Below are 17,519 nucleotides of genomic sequence, written 5' to 3' on the forward strand. Positions count from 1 at the left end.
CCGCTTGGGATGGTTTCCTGCTGGCTCCACTGTGGACGGGACTCTTGCTACTATATTGGATCCACTTTGGACTGAACTCTCACGGTTATGTTAAATCCACTATGGACTGAACTTTCACAGTATCATGTTAGACCCACTTGACATCCATTGCTTTTGGTGCCCCAGGGGTGGGGGGTAAGGGTTTCCCACATATGCGGTCCTCTCCATGGTTTCTCATAGTCATAATTGTCAATGTCACCAGCTTCCGACTGGGGTGAGTTTTCCTTGCCCTTATGTGGGCTCTACCGAGGATGTCGTTGTGGTTTGTGCAGCCATTTGAGTAGGGCTATATAAATAAACATTGATTGATTGATTGAAGTATCATCCCCGCAGGATGAGGACTAGCAAAACATGTTTCACTACACACCGTAGCTCACCAGCGTCAAAATGTAAACAAACGTCATTGGTGGATCTACACCTAACATCCACTGTAATGATACCAAGTACAGTAGCGTATCTAGTCAATACTACTATGATTACGTCGATATTTTTTGGCATCACAACATCTTCTTTCCATCCATCCATCCATTTTTCTACCGCTTATTCACTTTAGGGTATAAGGGGGCGCTGGTGCCTATCTCTTCGGGTTTTTTTTTTTTATATTTATATTATGTTTATATATTCAGTAAATATGTCCCTGGACTCATGAGGACTTTAAATATTATCCTGTAACAACTTAGTATCAGATTAATACCCAAATTTGTGGTATCATCCAAAACCAATGTAAATTATCAAACAACAGAACAAAAAGTGATTATCACATTTTAACAGAAGTGTAGACACAACATGTTAAATGAGAAAATAACCAGATATTAACATTAAATTAACAAGTAGATTAATAATTAATTTTCTACCACTTGTCCTTAATAATTTTGACAAAATAATAGAATGGAAAATGACACAATTTGTTACTGCATATGTCAGCAGACTAATTAGGAGCCTTTGTTTGCTTACTTACTAATAAAAGACGAGTTGTTTTGTGTGTTCACTATTTTATTTAAGGACAAACTTGCAATAAGAAACATAAGTTTAATATACTGTAAGGTTCTCCTTAAAACAAAGCCAATAATGCAATTTTTTGTGGTCCCCTTTATTTAGAAAAGTATCAAAAAGAACCGAAAAGTATCTAAATACTTTTGGTACGGGTACCAAAATATTGGTATCGGGACAACACTACATACATGATCATAATCACGATACATCCATCCACACGCGCATTCACTGTACAAACAAATGTACATATACACATACTGTACATATACAAGCACAAATGCATACATGCAGGCATGCATACAATAACGTTTCATCAAACATATATTTACGTTGTTCCCCTGCGGCACACTGACAAAGCTTAACCTATAGTTTCTAAAACTGTGACGTTTGCTGGGCATGGTGATGCAGTTTGGGCTCGGACACAGTGTAAGGTAAGAAATATAGATTTATTTAAACTAAAAACAGACTAAGAACAGAAAAACTGGCACGAGGCACAAAAGGCAAAACCAACAGAACTAGCATGGGAGCTAGAAAAAACCATAAGCATAGCATGGAAGCTAGTAAATACAAAAGCAGGTTTACCAGAATCAGGAATTAGCGTCGTCACTTGTTACGTGTAACAAAACTAGGAAAAGAGGACGAGTCAACGGAAAAGGTAGGCTTAAATAAGGACCGTAATTTCAAACAGGTGTGAGTCAAAAACAAAAGGCAGGTGACACTAATGCGTGACTATATTAACAGAACAAACAGGAAGTGCCACCAGGATGTAAGGTAAACATCAGCAGAACATAATACCAAAACGGAACAAAACCCGAATATGCTATGATCCGGGCAGCGGATCATAACAAAAACAATCTACAAGGTTAATACAGTTCGATTCTCTTTCTTCCCCTCCATGTATCTGCTTTCTTTTTATTTCAAGTTATCATTACATATATGTATTGTTGCTTTTGAAACAATTGTATGGTTGATAATAGATGTGATTATTGTCATTATTCATTATCAATAGTGCTATTTATCTTGGTATTTTTATCACTACATTTGTAGGGCAATAATGTTCATTGACATTTCTGTGTTATTTATATTTACTTAACTAACTGCTTCTTTGCTATTACTTTTCGTATCATATTTGTACATATTGTATTTGCTGATGCTGTTCTGTTGTTTTTGTTATTGTTATTGTTGTTGTGGTCTCTGTCTTATCCCTCTTTAGTCCCTGCAATTTTCCCCACTGTCTTCGTTTTTTTCTCTTTATATCTTCTCCTGCCCCGATTTGGCTGTGCCAACCAATATAAGTACATTTAATGAAGTCAAATACAAATAAGGCAACGAGAGAAGTATCCCACATTTCTCTATTGTAAAGTAAATCTGTATAGCAAATATGGGCATTTCCATCAACAATATGATCTGCCTGAGTTGCTGAAAAGGACAAGAAAAAAAAAAAAAAAAATATATATATATATATATATATATATTTTAAAAAATATATATATACATTTGCACAAAAAAAAAGTACATTGTCCTTAATTTAGTCCATTTTAGAATAAGGCTGTATAATAACAAAATGGAAAAAGTGAATGTCAATACTTTCTGGATGCACTGTATGCCTTGATTATGTCTACTGCTCAATGTCACATGCTTCAGTTCAGGGCCACTTGAGTGTATTCTTTAAGTATCAACTGAATAGGCAAATGGCGGACACGGTTTTTTGACGAGGTGCTGATGCCTTTGTTGTAGTGGAACATTTGGCCTGTGTGCGTGCGTATATGCTGCTGCAGCAGTAGTATAAACTAGTCACGGCTGTAAAACATGCCCACATTGTGGGTGTTTCTGACACTGCTTGAGATGTCACCCAAGGCCAAGAACAGCCTTTCATTCTCACTGTTAACCATTTTAGCACATTGTTTCATCAACTTCCCCACTAGGTGGTGTAACTTCACTCCTAATTGTGCTTTTATCCAGCAGTGTATTAGAATGCAGAGGGGATCTAAAATATGTGTTGTTGGTAGTTGGTTATATTCCAACAACAGTATATTATCAGTTTATGCTGACAAAGGCATACTTTTCTGAAACCGCTCATATTTTGAATACATGTCATTGTATTGTACAGATGTACTTTATGAAAAATATGTTGAGAGTAAATGTCTGATTACAATAACTGATGGTGCTTGAATACCTTCAAACTTTTGTTTTATTTCTGTCTTTATGCTTAACCAGTATTAGGTTTGTAGTTGATAGCTACTTAGTGTTGTTTTTATGTGTCCTTGTGAATTCACAGCGTGCTGTGGGAGCCAATGGGGGATGGCAAGCGTGTGATTTCATTGGCTGATAGCCATGTACTACTCTGGGACCTGACTGAGAGCTCTACACAGGCCACAGTAAGACACACACATGCACACAAACATACACATACATATACACTACAGCACTGTTGAACACACACCGTATCTTTCAATAGTGAACTCATTATTTGATAACCACCATATCGTCTTGGCGTTATCAGACGCAAACGTCCTCTCCCCCTGTGACAACAACAGAGTGTCCACTAATCATTCTGTCTCTCCTGCTCTGTCATACACAACCCACTAAGCTGCAACCACACTGTAACCACAAGTCCTATAACATACACATTAATCAATTAGTCAATCAATAGGTAATTCCAAATTATTCATCCACCACGTCATTTCGAAAAGGTTTATTATATTTGTGTGATAAGATATCGTGTTGGCGTTGTGCACCCTGGTATGAAATCAGATGTCTGCGTGGGACAGTCGTGTTCTTCTCCACCAACTATGTCTTTATGGAATTCAAAACATAAAAAAAGGGTTTCCCCAAATTGCTCCTCTAATGCTGACAACATTGGCACGTATTTTTTTAGACAAAATATTGATTTTATGCTTATTTTCTGCTGAGTTTCAACACCTTTTGGAACACCCACTTTTAGCTCCAAAACATGGGGGAGCTGCATTTGCCTGCTAACGTCACTTACAGCAGACTGTAGGCCTTTTAATATTGCATATTATGTGTTTTGTTAGCATCATAATCCAGAATCACGATGGATCCGCACATAATTTGATATGCCAGACGGATGCATTTTTGCAGGTTGTAGCAATAAAACTAAAGAAGCGGTCAGCTTCTTCTCTATATTTTTTACAATCTCAATCCGTCCATCCATTTTCATCCGCTTATGCGAAGTCAAGTCACGGTGGCAGCAGCCTAAGCAGAGAAGCCCAGACTTCCCTCTCCCAGCCACTCCGTCCAGCTTTTCCCGGGGGATCTTGAGGCATTCACAGCCCAGCTGGGGGACATAGTCTCTCCACCATGTCCTGGGTCTTCCCCGTGGTCTCTTACCATTCAGAGGCGCACTAAAAACCTCCCAGGGAGGCGTTCGGGGGTAATTTTGACCAGATGCCTGAACCACCTCGTCTGTCTCCTCCCAATGTGGAGGAGCAGCAGCTTTACTCTGAGCTCCTCCCGAATGACAGAGCTTCTCACCCTATTTTTAAGGTAGAGCCCCGCCACCCGACATAGGAAACTAATTTCAGCCATTTGTACCAATGATCTTGTTCTTTCGGTCATAACCCAAAGCTCATAATCATAGGATCAACCTGTAAATTAAATTATTGCAGTAAAATAATACAATAAAAAAAGTATACATAATAACACAATTCCAAACCAATCCCAGCTTTGCAACACTTCACGGAGCAATGGAGAAGACACACAAACAAACAAAAAAAATGTTTAAGAAAAATGGATAACACAGTTTCAATAATAATAAGAAGACCAACATAACAGAGATTAAAACATTAGACAACAACAAACAAACAAATCACAGTCTGCATACATTTCCAAAATGAAATACGAGGAAAGTATGGACCTCTCCATTCAAATTGACTCACGCAAAGTTGGACAGGCCAAACGAGAGTGTAATTTGCTGCAATCATTTGAATAATTTTGACTTTGAAGAAAAACAGTTTTTCAAAATGTAAAAAACTATAGTCAAAGGCTGTTGTTTTCTAGTCGCATGTTTGCGAGAGTTGTGTTTCCCAAGATGCGGAAAGATGGCAGGAAGCAGGGTGCCGTTAAGGAAAGTTTATTAATACTCATGAAGCAAAGAATCAACAAAGGCAGTGTGCCGCAGGAACACGTGTGTGGAGCGCCGAAAAAATGTTGCTCAGAATTAACAAAACAACTGAAACAAACTGTCACGTAAAGCGAACATTGCACCAGCGCCTACTGACTAGCGAGATGGGTATAAATAATGGGAGTCATTAGCCTAATACAGGCGGGAACACTAATCATAACTAAAAGCAGGTGTGTGAACCCAGGCACTTCTAGCAACAAGAACGTAAATGTGAGGCCTTCACAATGTGGAATATATGTTTTTTTTTGTCAATCACTTTTTATTGACAAAAGTTATAGCCGTTTTCCATCCATGTGTTTTCCAGGGGTAAAACTATGAACACAACCTTGTGTCTACTGAACTCACGCGCCTGTGAGACCTGTAACATAAACAAATAAGGAGTAAGAGTTCTGGCAACATAAATATACAACAAAACTAACACAGGACATGACCGGGAAGAACCGGTCATGACAGTACCTGCTAGAGAGGCTGGAAGCGACGTCGTCAGACCCGTTGGAGAGGCTACAAGGCTTGGGGGTGGATTTAGAGCCTCGGGGGGCAGAGGCTGACTATGTTCTTTAACATTGGAAATGTCCAAATTGTCCGCAGCATTTGATTTAATGTCACTAAGTGGGGGGCGATTGGCAGAAAGTGCTGGGAACAAAGAGTACGTATTGAGCGTGTCCGCAGGCAGCACAGTGGGACAAGGGTTAGTACTTGTGCCTCACAATACGAAAGTCCTGGGTTCGAACCCGGGCTCGGGATCTTTCTGTGTGGAGTTTGCATGTTCTCCCCGTGACTACGTGGGTTCTCTCCGGGTACTCCGGCTTCCTCCCACTTCCAAAGACATGCACCTGGGGATAGGTTGATTGGCAACACTAAATTGGCCCTAGTGTGTGAATGTAAGTGTGAATGTTGTCTATCTGTGTTGGCCCTGCGATGAGGTGGCGACTTGTCCAGGGTGTACCCCGCTTTCCGCCCGAATGCAGCTGGGATAGGCTGCAGCACCCCCGCGACTCCGAAAGGCACAAGTGGTAGAAAATGGATGGGTGGACACCCACACGCAGGTGGGAACACTAAGGTAGGTGTGTGAGCTCAGGTACTCCTAACAGCAAGAAGGAGAAGTAGGAGTGCTGGCAACATAAACACGCCATAGACTAAGAAAAAACACAGGACATGACAGACATAACATGACAAATGCTTAGGGGTGTAACGGTACGTGTATTTGTATTGAACAGTTTGGGTACAGGGGTTTCGGTTCGGTTCGGAGGTGAACCGAAGGACACGGACATATAAGTAGTGCACCGCACGTTCTGTAAACAGTGCACACCGAGGCACCATGAATTGATTTACGTGGACCTCGACTTAAACAAGTTGAAAAATGTATTCGGGTGTTGTAGGGAATATATACTGTACTGTGCAATCTACTAATAAAAGTTTCAATCAATTAAAAAAACAACAACACACGGCATGCTAGCAACGACTGGGCTATGATGGACTGACTGCACCTCCTCTTTTCACGGGATATGTCCTCTTTGCGGAGCTGTCCAGGTGGAGTTTCTTAAATGTCTCGAATGTCCGGCATTTTAAGTTATGGTTGCATGTATTTTCAATGTACGTTCAGGGTTAAGAAGGGGTTAAAAAAAAAAAATAAAAAGATGTGCACGCAGCGTTAACATTCGTGAGGGCGGGGCAGAGACAGAGAGCGAAAGAGTTAGGATAAACGCGCATGCGTGGCCAGGGTCTGCTTTTTATTATCCATTGTGTTGCCAGGCTCTGCTTTTTATCCTTTGATTAATCAGATTTAATTTTTTATTATCTATAGCAGGGGTCTCAAATTTGTGCCCCGGAGGCCATTTGCGGCCGACAGCTATTGTTTTAAAGGCCGACGGCACATTCGAAAAATACTTTTAAAATAAACAAAAACATAACCAAAGTGAAATAAAAAAGCTTAAAGGCTAAATGTAATTTAGAAAAAGTTGCAATCTTGACTAATAAAAAAAAGCTGTTTTTATTTCTTTCAAACTGTCATTGCTCAAAACATAATATTGAATCAAAATCAATGTCATTATGAATTATTGACCTATCCAAGTTTCTGATGAATTCACATCAAATATTCCACTAAGAAAAATATTTGGGGTGGAAGATTTAGCAAATTTGTTAAATAAATAATCCAAAAATGTATATTTTGTTTTTTTTCTTACTGTACCGAAAATGAACCAAACCGTGACCTCTGAACCGAGGTACGTACCGAACTGAAATTTGTGTGTACCGTTACACCCCTACAAATGCTATCCCAAAAATTGAGAAAGACTAAGTCAGAACATGCAAAAAAAAAAATTTAAATGAGAAAAAATTATCTGACTAGTATTCTATTTTTTGTCTTCTTCTGCTGATGTTTTCCTCAAGATAAGGAAAGACATTCTATGTTGTCTATGGAAGTGCAAGAAAATAACGAAGATTTAATTTTTTTTCTCATAATGTTAACCATGTATGTTTTATAGTAATCATGGACCTTGGCGACAAAAACACACTATGAAATTATCAAATTGATGGTTTTACATGCCTTTCTCCACACTGTCTATGTTAGAAAATGGGCTCCAGTTCTGTAGATGACACTAAGAGGGGTCGGCATATCGAGTTTGGTAATGTAAAGGGAGCGTTCCAAGTATAGTTCGTAATTTGCTGATTACTCAAAAATTTGGGAAATGACTGCCAGCATCCTTCATTTTCAGGAGCAAAAAAAGTGCTATACAGACATAAGTAAAGGGGCACATAGTGTCACATTTACACCGTAAAATGGAAGAATTAATAAAATACAGTAGTAAAATATACCTTCAAAGAAGTGCAGAATATATCACCTAAAATACTCAAATTTAATAATAATTATAAAAAGGATAAAACAAGAAATAAAAAAAACCCCGATATCCTGTCTAACTGGATTTTAATGCCAGGGAGTTAAAATATGTTTTTAGCCTAGATTTAAATGGCCGCAGAGCCTGGGAGGACCTAATAGATAATCCATAGTCTGGGCTCTGCCACTGAAAAGGCTCTATCTCCTCTCGTTTTCATCCTAGTTTTTGGGACAGCAAGGAGGAGCTGGTCTGAGGACCTCAAAGTCCTGCTGGTACAATAAGGCAGCTCAATAAGATAGGGCAGGCTTCTTGGTGTAGGCATTTAAAAAACAATAAGTAACATTTTAAAATGAACTCTAAAAGTAACTGGGAGCCAATGAAGGTAATTTAGTACAGGGGTAATGTGCTCACGTCGTTTGGTTTTGGTTAAAAGACGAGCAGCAGAGTTCTGCAAGCGCTGCAGCCACTGGAGGAAGCCCTGATCCAGGCCTACATACAAAGAATTACAGTAATCCAGGCATGACGTCACAAATGCATGGATAGCTCTTCCAAAGTCAGCCTGTGGAAGATACTGTTTTATTTTTACCAGGAGTCTTAGCTTAAAGAAGCTAGACTTAATCCCTCCATCCATTTTCTACCGCTTGTCCCGTTCGGGGTATTGGGGGTGCTGGAGCCTATCTCAGCTGCATTTGGGCGGGTAGGGGGGTCAACACCCTGGACAAGTCACCATCTCATCACAGGGCCAACACAGATAGACAGACAACATTCACTCTCACATTCACACACTAGGGCCAAATTAGTGTTGCCAATCAATCTTTCCCCAGGTGCATGTTTTTTTTTTTTGGCGGTTTGAGGACGTCGGAGTACCCGGAGGGAACCCACGCAGTCACGGAGAGAACATGCAAACTCCACACAGAAAGATTTCGAGCACAGGATCGAACCCAGGACATTCGTATTGTGAGGCAGATGTACTAACCCTTGTTTCCACCGTGCTGCCCGCTAGATTTAATAACAGAGCTAATTTGTTTGTTTAGTTTAAGCAAACTGTCAAATGTGATTCCAAGGCTCCTTACTGATTCGTGGCAATATGAGGACGGAGGACCAATAGCACTGTCATGTCTTTGCAGCGGGTTTGTTTAACCAAATACACCAATTTCAGTTTTATTTTTGTTTAAGTATAAGAAATGTTCCCCCAACCATTCCTGTACTTCAGAGGTGTCCCAACATTTTCCAGCGAGGGCCACATAGAGAAAAATTGAAGTATGCGAGGGCCACTTTTATACATTTTGTATATGAAAAATACTCAAACCAAAACAATGTACGTAATCATATGCTGACATTTGAAAAACACTTCTACATCTTAGCTTTGTGTTATAGATAACAAAGCAATACAATCATTCATGATTATTTTAATAATGATTTTTTTTTGTATTCATGTTAACTGTGCTCAAAACGCTTTTGAGGGCTTTAGTAGACTCACAAGAAATGTGTGCACTATTTCATCATGACAAGACACACGGAAATCATCAAAGACCTTATACAGTAAGACGCTCAGGTTGTCGGCCATTCAGGTTTTCAGGTCCCATTTTTGGGGGATTTGGTCGCGTTTAATTTTTCAGGGTTTTTTGTTCTAATTTGGGACCTGTTTAGTTTGTCCATAGTAGAGATGCGCGGTTTGCGGTCACAACCGCGGAGTTGCGGGTCGGGCGGGTGACATGACGAAAAAATTGATTTTAAATAGATTCGGGCGGGTGGCGGTTGAACCAATTTGGAAATATATATTGTAATAATCCCAGGAATGTAGGCTCATAAAACGTATTTGTTTGTCTTGTCTTTATTGCACAAGATGTAATACAACCACACAACAGCTCTCATGTCTCTAACGATTTTCCCGGGACAACGCGAACTCTCACTTCCTGTCGATAACGTCACTTCCCTATCTCTCCCGGAAGTCCCGCCCCCCAGCCAAAGTCATTGGCTAACACCCCGTAGCCAGCCGCTACATTATACATAGTTTAATGTTATGTTGAAGAGGTTCATTTAGCCTACTGACGTGCATTTATAAATGTTTGATTTATATCAGATTAGATTAGATTAGATTAGCTAGTACTTTTTTTATTCCGTCAGGAGAGTTCCTTCAGGAAAATTACAATTTTCAGCACAATCCCATTCAAGATCAGACAAACATTACAGGGAGACAGAACAGGATCGCTGACGGGTCTGCCGGCTTCCAGCGCCCCTTACAAAAAAGATGACATACAGGTAAACAGGGGGGGAGGATGGGAGAAAAGAATAGAAGATTAAAATAAAATTTAAAAAAAATCGGTCTTAGCCTGGGCCCTGGAGTGGGGGTGCAGACTGAGGCCAAAGGGGAAAAAAAAAAAAAAAAAAAAAAAAAAAAACTAATATAGGCTAGTAGGTAAAGTGTTGTACCTGACAACTCTTGATGGTACAATCCATATATCACGTCACAGACAACGTCACGCTAACATCACGTGACACCTCTGATGAAGGCTGCAGAAGCAAGGTAGCCCAAACTTGTCAGCTACAACACTTTACCTTACTAGCCTATAGAAATCAACCATTTATAAATAGTTAAATGTTGTTACCCACATACGAAAAAAGAGCAGAACTCTTTGAAACAGTATGTGGGCATACTTTTATTTTGAAGTGTCTCGTTTGGTCTGTCGACGGATGTAAGGAAGCTACTTCCAGGTGTGGCCAACGAGTTATTGGCATTTGTTGGTATTTTACTTGGTAAAATGTTTGATCCACATGCTGTGCATGTTATTATTTTTACGTTTGTAACCTGCGTTAATTATTACAGTTTTCACGGTGAATTTGAAGGGAAAGTAAGCCTTCAAATAAATCAGTTCAAGAAAGCCATTGTGTCTGTGCTATTTGGAGGGAGTTACACTTTATAACCTCACTAATGCCTTGCATCGTCTATATTAGATATATAACAACGGGCGGGTGGGTGTGGCTTTGATGAAATGTTGGTTCGGGTGGACTGCGGGTGGATGACGACTTTAGTGAGGCGGTTGCGGGTGATATAATTGCCTATCCGCGCATCTCTAGTCCATAGAATGTGTCGCAGGCCAATAAAAACCAAGCTGCGGGCCGCACTTTGGACACCCCTGCTGTACATCATGTAAGCAGTTCTGCAGAGTAGTTATCGCAACCTGGGTATTGCTCACTGTTAGAGGCAGATATATCTGGATATCATCTAAAGAGAACTTGTTAGTGTAAATTTGGTCATCGAGATGCTTTGAAACTTTTAAAGTTGGAAACAAAAAAATATTGGTAAACTGAAAAATTTGAATTCACCTGTTCAGCTCAAAAACAAATTGACTCGTGTTGTGTCAATATTTTTGTCAACATTGTGTGTTTTTACTGTTAAGTGGTTCTGACATAAGGAGAATTGTTGTACTTACACTTTTTGTTTTCCTAACCATAGATTTCCCAGTGCCTATGAAGGTTGTACTTGGTTGACTGCTTTGAAATTAATTGTGTACAAGTGTGTGTGTGTGTGTGTGCGTGCGTGCGTGCGTGCGTGCGTGCGTGCGTGCGTGCGTGCGTCCGTCCGTCCGTCCGTCCGTCCGTGCGTGCGTGCTTGCGTGCGTGCGTGCGTGCCTAGCAAGAACATTGACCCCAATGTGAGGTTGAGTGTGACCACAGGGGCATGTGAGGTCTTAATCCTATATTCTGACACTAACACTGGGCAGCAGAGGTATTAAATCCTAAATTGAGGGAGAACGGGAGAGGTGGAAAGTAATAGGGTGAGGCTGTATAATGAGAAAAGGAAGATGGAAGGAGCAATGGATGGCCAAGCTTGATTGGAAAGATGTAGGCTGGAAGGCAGAGCGGGATGTATGGATGTGGGAAGAGAGTGGACTTGATTAGGTGAGGAGGAATAGAAAAAAGAGAAGAAAAAACTTGGCAGTCAAAACAAATTCCTCTCCTGCTGATGAGAATGCTAATATATCTTCTTTCCTCCCTGCTCCTCCTCTCATCCCACTTTCTTCTCTCTCCTATTCCCCCTTTGTCACTGGGAGATGTTTTTATTTCAAACTATGTCTCTCTCTTGCTCACAAGGCCTTATGGTCTAGATTAGTATGTCTTCTACGTGGGTGCATGGGCAAGCATGTGCATGCATATAAACGGGAGCATCATCACCATACATGTAAATGTGCATTATCCAAAGGAAGATTTATGTGTTTCAGGGACTGTACATGTGCATGGCTCATCAGTTAGAGTTGGTGGTGGAAATGAGCGAGACTATCACTGCTGCCTCACCGCACTCCCACACACCATGTCCTTCGCATCGGCTCAAGTACTGTACATGCAGACGTGGACGCACGCACACTCTTGCAAAGTCTCATGAAAACATACAGGTGCTGTTCATATTATTATAATATGAAAAAGTTGATTTATTTCAGTAATTATATTCAGAACGTGAAACTTACATATTATATCAATTCATTACACACATAGTGATATACTTTAAATGTTTATTTCTTTACATTTTGATGATTAGTACTGACAATTACTGATTATCCCAAATTCAGTATCTCAGAAAATTAGAATATTAGTTACGACTAGTACCAAAAAATATTTTTTAGAAATGTGGGCCAACTGAAAAGTATGAACATGGAAAGTTTCAGCATGTACGGCAATCCATACTTAGTTGCGGCTCCTTTTGCCTGAATTGCTGCAGCAATACGGCGTGGCATGGAGTCGACCAGTCTGTTGCACTCCTCAGGTGTTATGAGAGCCCAGGTTGCTTTAATAGTGGCCTTCAGCTCTTCAACATTGTTGGGTCTGGCATCTCGCATCTTCCGCTTCACAATACACCATAGGTTTTTCTATGGGGTTAAGGTCAGGCGAGTTTGCTGGCCAATCAAGAACAGGGATACCATGGTCCTTAAACCAGGTACTGGTAGATTTGGCACTGTGTGCAGGTGCCAAGTCATGTTGGAAAATGAAATCGTCACCTCCATAAAATTGGTCCGCGGCAGGCAGCATAAAGTGTTCTAAAACTTCCTGGTAGACTGCTGCATTGACCCTAGACCACAGGAAACACAGTGGACCAACACCAGCAGATGACATGGCACCCCAGACCATTACCGATTGTGGAAATTTGACACTGGACTTCAGGCAACGTGGATTCTGTGTCTCTCCTGTCTTCCTCCAGACTCTGGGACCTTGATTTCCAAAGGAGATACAACATTTTCTTTCATCTGAAAACATAACTTTGGACCACTCAGCAGCAGTCTAGTCCTTTTTGACTTGAGCCCAGGCGAGACGCTTTTGACGTTGTCTCTTATTTAAGAGTGGCTTTACACAAGGAATGTGACAGCTGAAGCCCATATCTTGCATACGTCGGTGCGTGGTGGTTCTTGAAGCACTGACTTCAGCTGCAGTCCACTCTTTGTGGATCTCCCCCACATTTTTTTAATCGGTTTTGTTTGACAATCCTCTCCAGGGCGCGGTTATCCCTCTTGCTTGTACACTTTTTTCTACCACATCTTTGTCTTCCCTTCGCCTCTCTATTAATGTGCTTGGACACAGAGCTCTGGGAACATCCAACCTCTTTGGCAATGACCTTTTGTGTCTTGCCCTCCTTCTTTAAAGTATCAATGGTCATCTTTTGGACAGTTGTCAAGTCAGCAGTCTTCCCCATGATTGTGTGTCATACAGAATCAAAACAAGAGACCATTTAAAGGCTTTTCCAGGTGTTATGAGTTACTTAGCTAATTAGAGTGTGGCACCAGGTTTCTTCAATATCTGACCTTTTCACCATATTCTAATTTTCTGAGATGTTGAATTTAGGGTTTTCATTGGTTGTCAGCTATAATCATCTCCTTTTTGGCAAAAAACACTTTAAATGTATCAGTCTGTTTGGAATGAATGTGTACATTCTACAAGTTGGACTTTCTAAATGGAATTAATGAAATAAATCAACTTTTTCATGATATTCTAATAATATAACCAGCACCTGTACAGCAAATACGAGGATTTGACTGATGACTTAGTTCTATTGTAGCATGTGCCCAACATGTATAACCCATAAAGGGAAGTTATATGTACACAGTGCTGTGTATATTCTGTTGAACAAGACCACACAACATTCAAGCAAAGGGTTTTGGAACTTTGGTCAAGGGCATTTCGACAAGACAGAGCCAGGCTACAATCTCTCCAATAACTTGTTACAATTGTGTTTGTCTGTGGTGGGATTCAGACCAGGTCCATCCAGTTTTGAATTCCAGGTCCTTGTAAATGGGGGTTCATAAAGAAATACAATCATGTGTGCTTACGAACTGTATCCCTGCAGACTGTATTGTTCTATATTGATGTATAATATATAGAGCGACTATATATATATATATATATATATATATATATGTATATATATATATATATGTGTATATATATATATAGACTGTCTCAGAAAATTTGAATATTGTGATAAAGTCCTTTATTTTCTGTAATGCAACTAAAAACATGAAAATGTCATACATTCTGGATTCATTACACATCAACTGAAATATTGCAAGCCTTTTATTATTATAATATTGCTGATTATGGCATACAGCTTAAGAAAACTCAAAAATCCTATCTCAAAAAATTTGAATATTTCCTCAGACCAAGTAAAAAAAAAAGATTTATAACAGCAAAACAAAATCAAACATTTGAAAATGTCAATTAATGCACTCAGTACTTGGTTGTGAATCCTTTTGCATGGATTACTGCATCAATGCGGCGTGGCATGGAGGCAATCGGCCTGTGGCATTGCTGAAGCGTTATGGATGGCCAGGATGCTTCAATAGCGGCCTTCAGCTCATTTGCATTATTGGGTCTGGTGTCTTATATATATATATATATGTATATATATATATATATATATATATATGTATATATATATATATATATATATATATATATATATATATATATATATATATATATATATATATATATATATATATATATATATATATACCCCGTTTCCATATGAGTTGGGAAATTTTTTAAGATGTAAGTATAAACAGAATACAATGATTTGCAAATCCTTTTCAACCCATATTCAATTGAATGCGCTACAAAGACAAGATATTTGATGTTCAAACTCATAAAATTATTATTTTTTTTTTTGCAATTAATAATTAACTTTGAATTTCATGGCTGCAACACGTGCCAAAGGCATTTTCAGCACTGTGTTACGTCACCTTTTCTTTTAACAACACTCAATAAACGTTTGGGAACTGAGGAAACTAATTGTTGAAGCTTTGAAAGTGGAATTTTTTCCCATTCTTGTTTTATGTAGAGCTTCAGTCGTTCAACAGCCCGGGGTCTCCGCTGTCGTATTTTACACTTCATAATGCACCACACATTTTCGATGGGAAACAGGTCTGGACTGCAGGCGGGCCAGGAAAGTTTTTTTTACGAAGCAACGGTGTTGTAACATGTGCTGAATGTGGCTTGGCATTGTCTTGCTGAAATAACCAGCGGCGTCCATCCACGAAAGAGACGGCGCTTAGATGGCAGCATATGTTGTTCCAAAACCTGTATGTGCCTTTCAGCATTAACAGTGCCTTCCCACATATGTAAGTTACCCATGCCTTGGGCACTAGTGCACCCCCACAACCATCAAAGATGCTGGCTTTTGAACTTTGCATCGATAACAGTCTGGATGGTTCGCTTCCCCTTTTGGTCTGGATGATACGATGTCAAATATTTCCAAAAACAATTTGAAATGTGGACTCGTCAGACCACAGAACACTTTTCCAATTTGCATCAGTCCATCATAGATGATCTCGGGCCCAGAGAAGACTGCAGCGTTTCTGGATGTTGTTGATAAATGCCTTTCGCTTTGCATAGTAGAGCTTCAACTTGCACTTACAGATGTAGCGACAAACTGTATTTAGTGACAGTGGTTTTCTGAAGTATTCCTGAGCCCATGTGGTGATGACCTTTAGAGAATGATGTTGGTTTTTGATACAGTGCCATCGTAGGGATCCAAGGTCATAGTCATTTAATGTTGGCCATGCCGCTTACGTGGAGGGATTTCTCCAGATGTTCCAAATAACTGTTTGATGAGCATTCCTCAACTTTATCAGTATTTATTGCCACCTTTCCCAACATCTTTCTCACGTGTTGCTGGCATCAAATTCTAAAGTTAATGATTATTTGCAACAACAAAAAATGTTTATCAGTTTGAACATCAAATATGTTGTCTTTGTAGCATATTCAACTGAATATGGGTTGAAAAGGATTTGCAAATCATTGTATTCCGTTTATATTTACAATAAACACAATTTCCCAACGAATATGGAAACAGGGTTTGTAGTATCCCTCTTTATTGTACTAAGTCAGTTTTGATTCTGTAATCGGAGGATTTCTTATGATATTTAATTTAAATATATCTTAAGTTCAATGTGAGCCTATACCATTCTATGTGGGGGGAAGGCAGCGTACACCCTGGACAAGTCGCCACCTCATTGCAGGTCACTGGAACCATGTAGTGTATATATTAGCCATATGTGCAACAATAAAGCTTTTCACTTGGTAATGGCAGGCCATTGTGTTAATGTGTACTAGACATATCTAATTAGCATTCTGTTTGTGTGTTGTGAAGTGAATTATATTTATATAGCGCTTTTTCTCTAGTGACTCAAAGCGCTTTACATAGTGAAACCCAATATCTAAGTTACATTCAAACCAGTGTGGGTGGCATTGGGAGCAGGTGGGTAAAGTGTCTTGCCCAAGGACACAACGGCAGTGACTAGGTTGGCAGAAGCGGGAATCGAACCTGCAACCCTCAAGTTGCTGGCACGGCCACTCTACCAACCGAGCTAAACCGCCCCGTTCAATATTCTTGTGTTCAGACCGGGTAGGAAACACTTTCTAAATAATCTTTCCCGACTTGGTTAGCTGTTTTTAGACACGTCACACCAGGAAGCTACGACAGCTGTGACGAAGGCTGAAGTGTCAGCAGGTAAAACACCATTCTTACGCAACAAAAAGATTGGTCTGAACCAAGAATTTTAAACATAATTATTTGAGAAGACAAGATGGACGCAATCGACATCCTGTTTCATATGACAGATGCTCTTACTGTTGTCACTTTTTGCCTTCAATTTGACAGACCCCCCGTGATCCTGAACAGTACAAGTGCTGTACAAAATGAATGCATGCTGCATCGTGATAAGATGCAATATATAGTTTGCTTTGCAGTCAAATCCTATGAGGAAACCACTAAGCTCCTTCTCCTCTATAACAATCTGAGCTGTACCAATTCTTCTTATCACTCACTCACTCTCACTCATTTACCATACTCATTGACACTGTCTGTCTGCTGGAGGTGAAATAATGACAGTGGTCCCATGAGTTGTGTGGTGACATCTTGATCAATGATCTCTGCTTCAACAGCCACAGTGCAAGGGAGGGCGAAGAGAAAACTAGAGAAAGGAGAAGGATCAGTAACCACACAATTAGAAGAAAAAAAC

The 17,519-nt window shown here is 39.8% G+C and overlaps 1 protein-coding gene across 1 annotated transcript in view; it reads left to right on the forward strand.

Moving 5' to 3' along the window:
* The window catches only part of eipr1 (EARP complex and GARP complex interacting protein 1), a 158,500-nt gene that overhangs the window by 69,368 nt on the left and 71,613 nt on the right, over positions 1-17,519 (forward strand). Inside the window, exon 5 of the mRNA XM_061895652.1 lies at positions 3,311-3,410. Within this exon, the coding sequence (XP_061751636.1) occupies positions 3,311-3,410 (100 nt within the window). The remainder of the gene's footprint in view (positions 1-3,310; positions 3,411-17,519) is intronic.

This window comes from Nerophis ophidion, linkage group LG03 (assembly GCF_033978795.1).
Source record: "Nerophis ophidion isolate RoL-2023_Sa linkage group LG03, RoL_Noph_v1.0, whole genome shotgun sequence".
NCBI classification, from domain to species: Eukaryota; Metazoa; Chordata; class Actinopteri; order Syngnathiformes; family Syngnathidae; genus Nerophis; species Nerophis ophidion.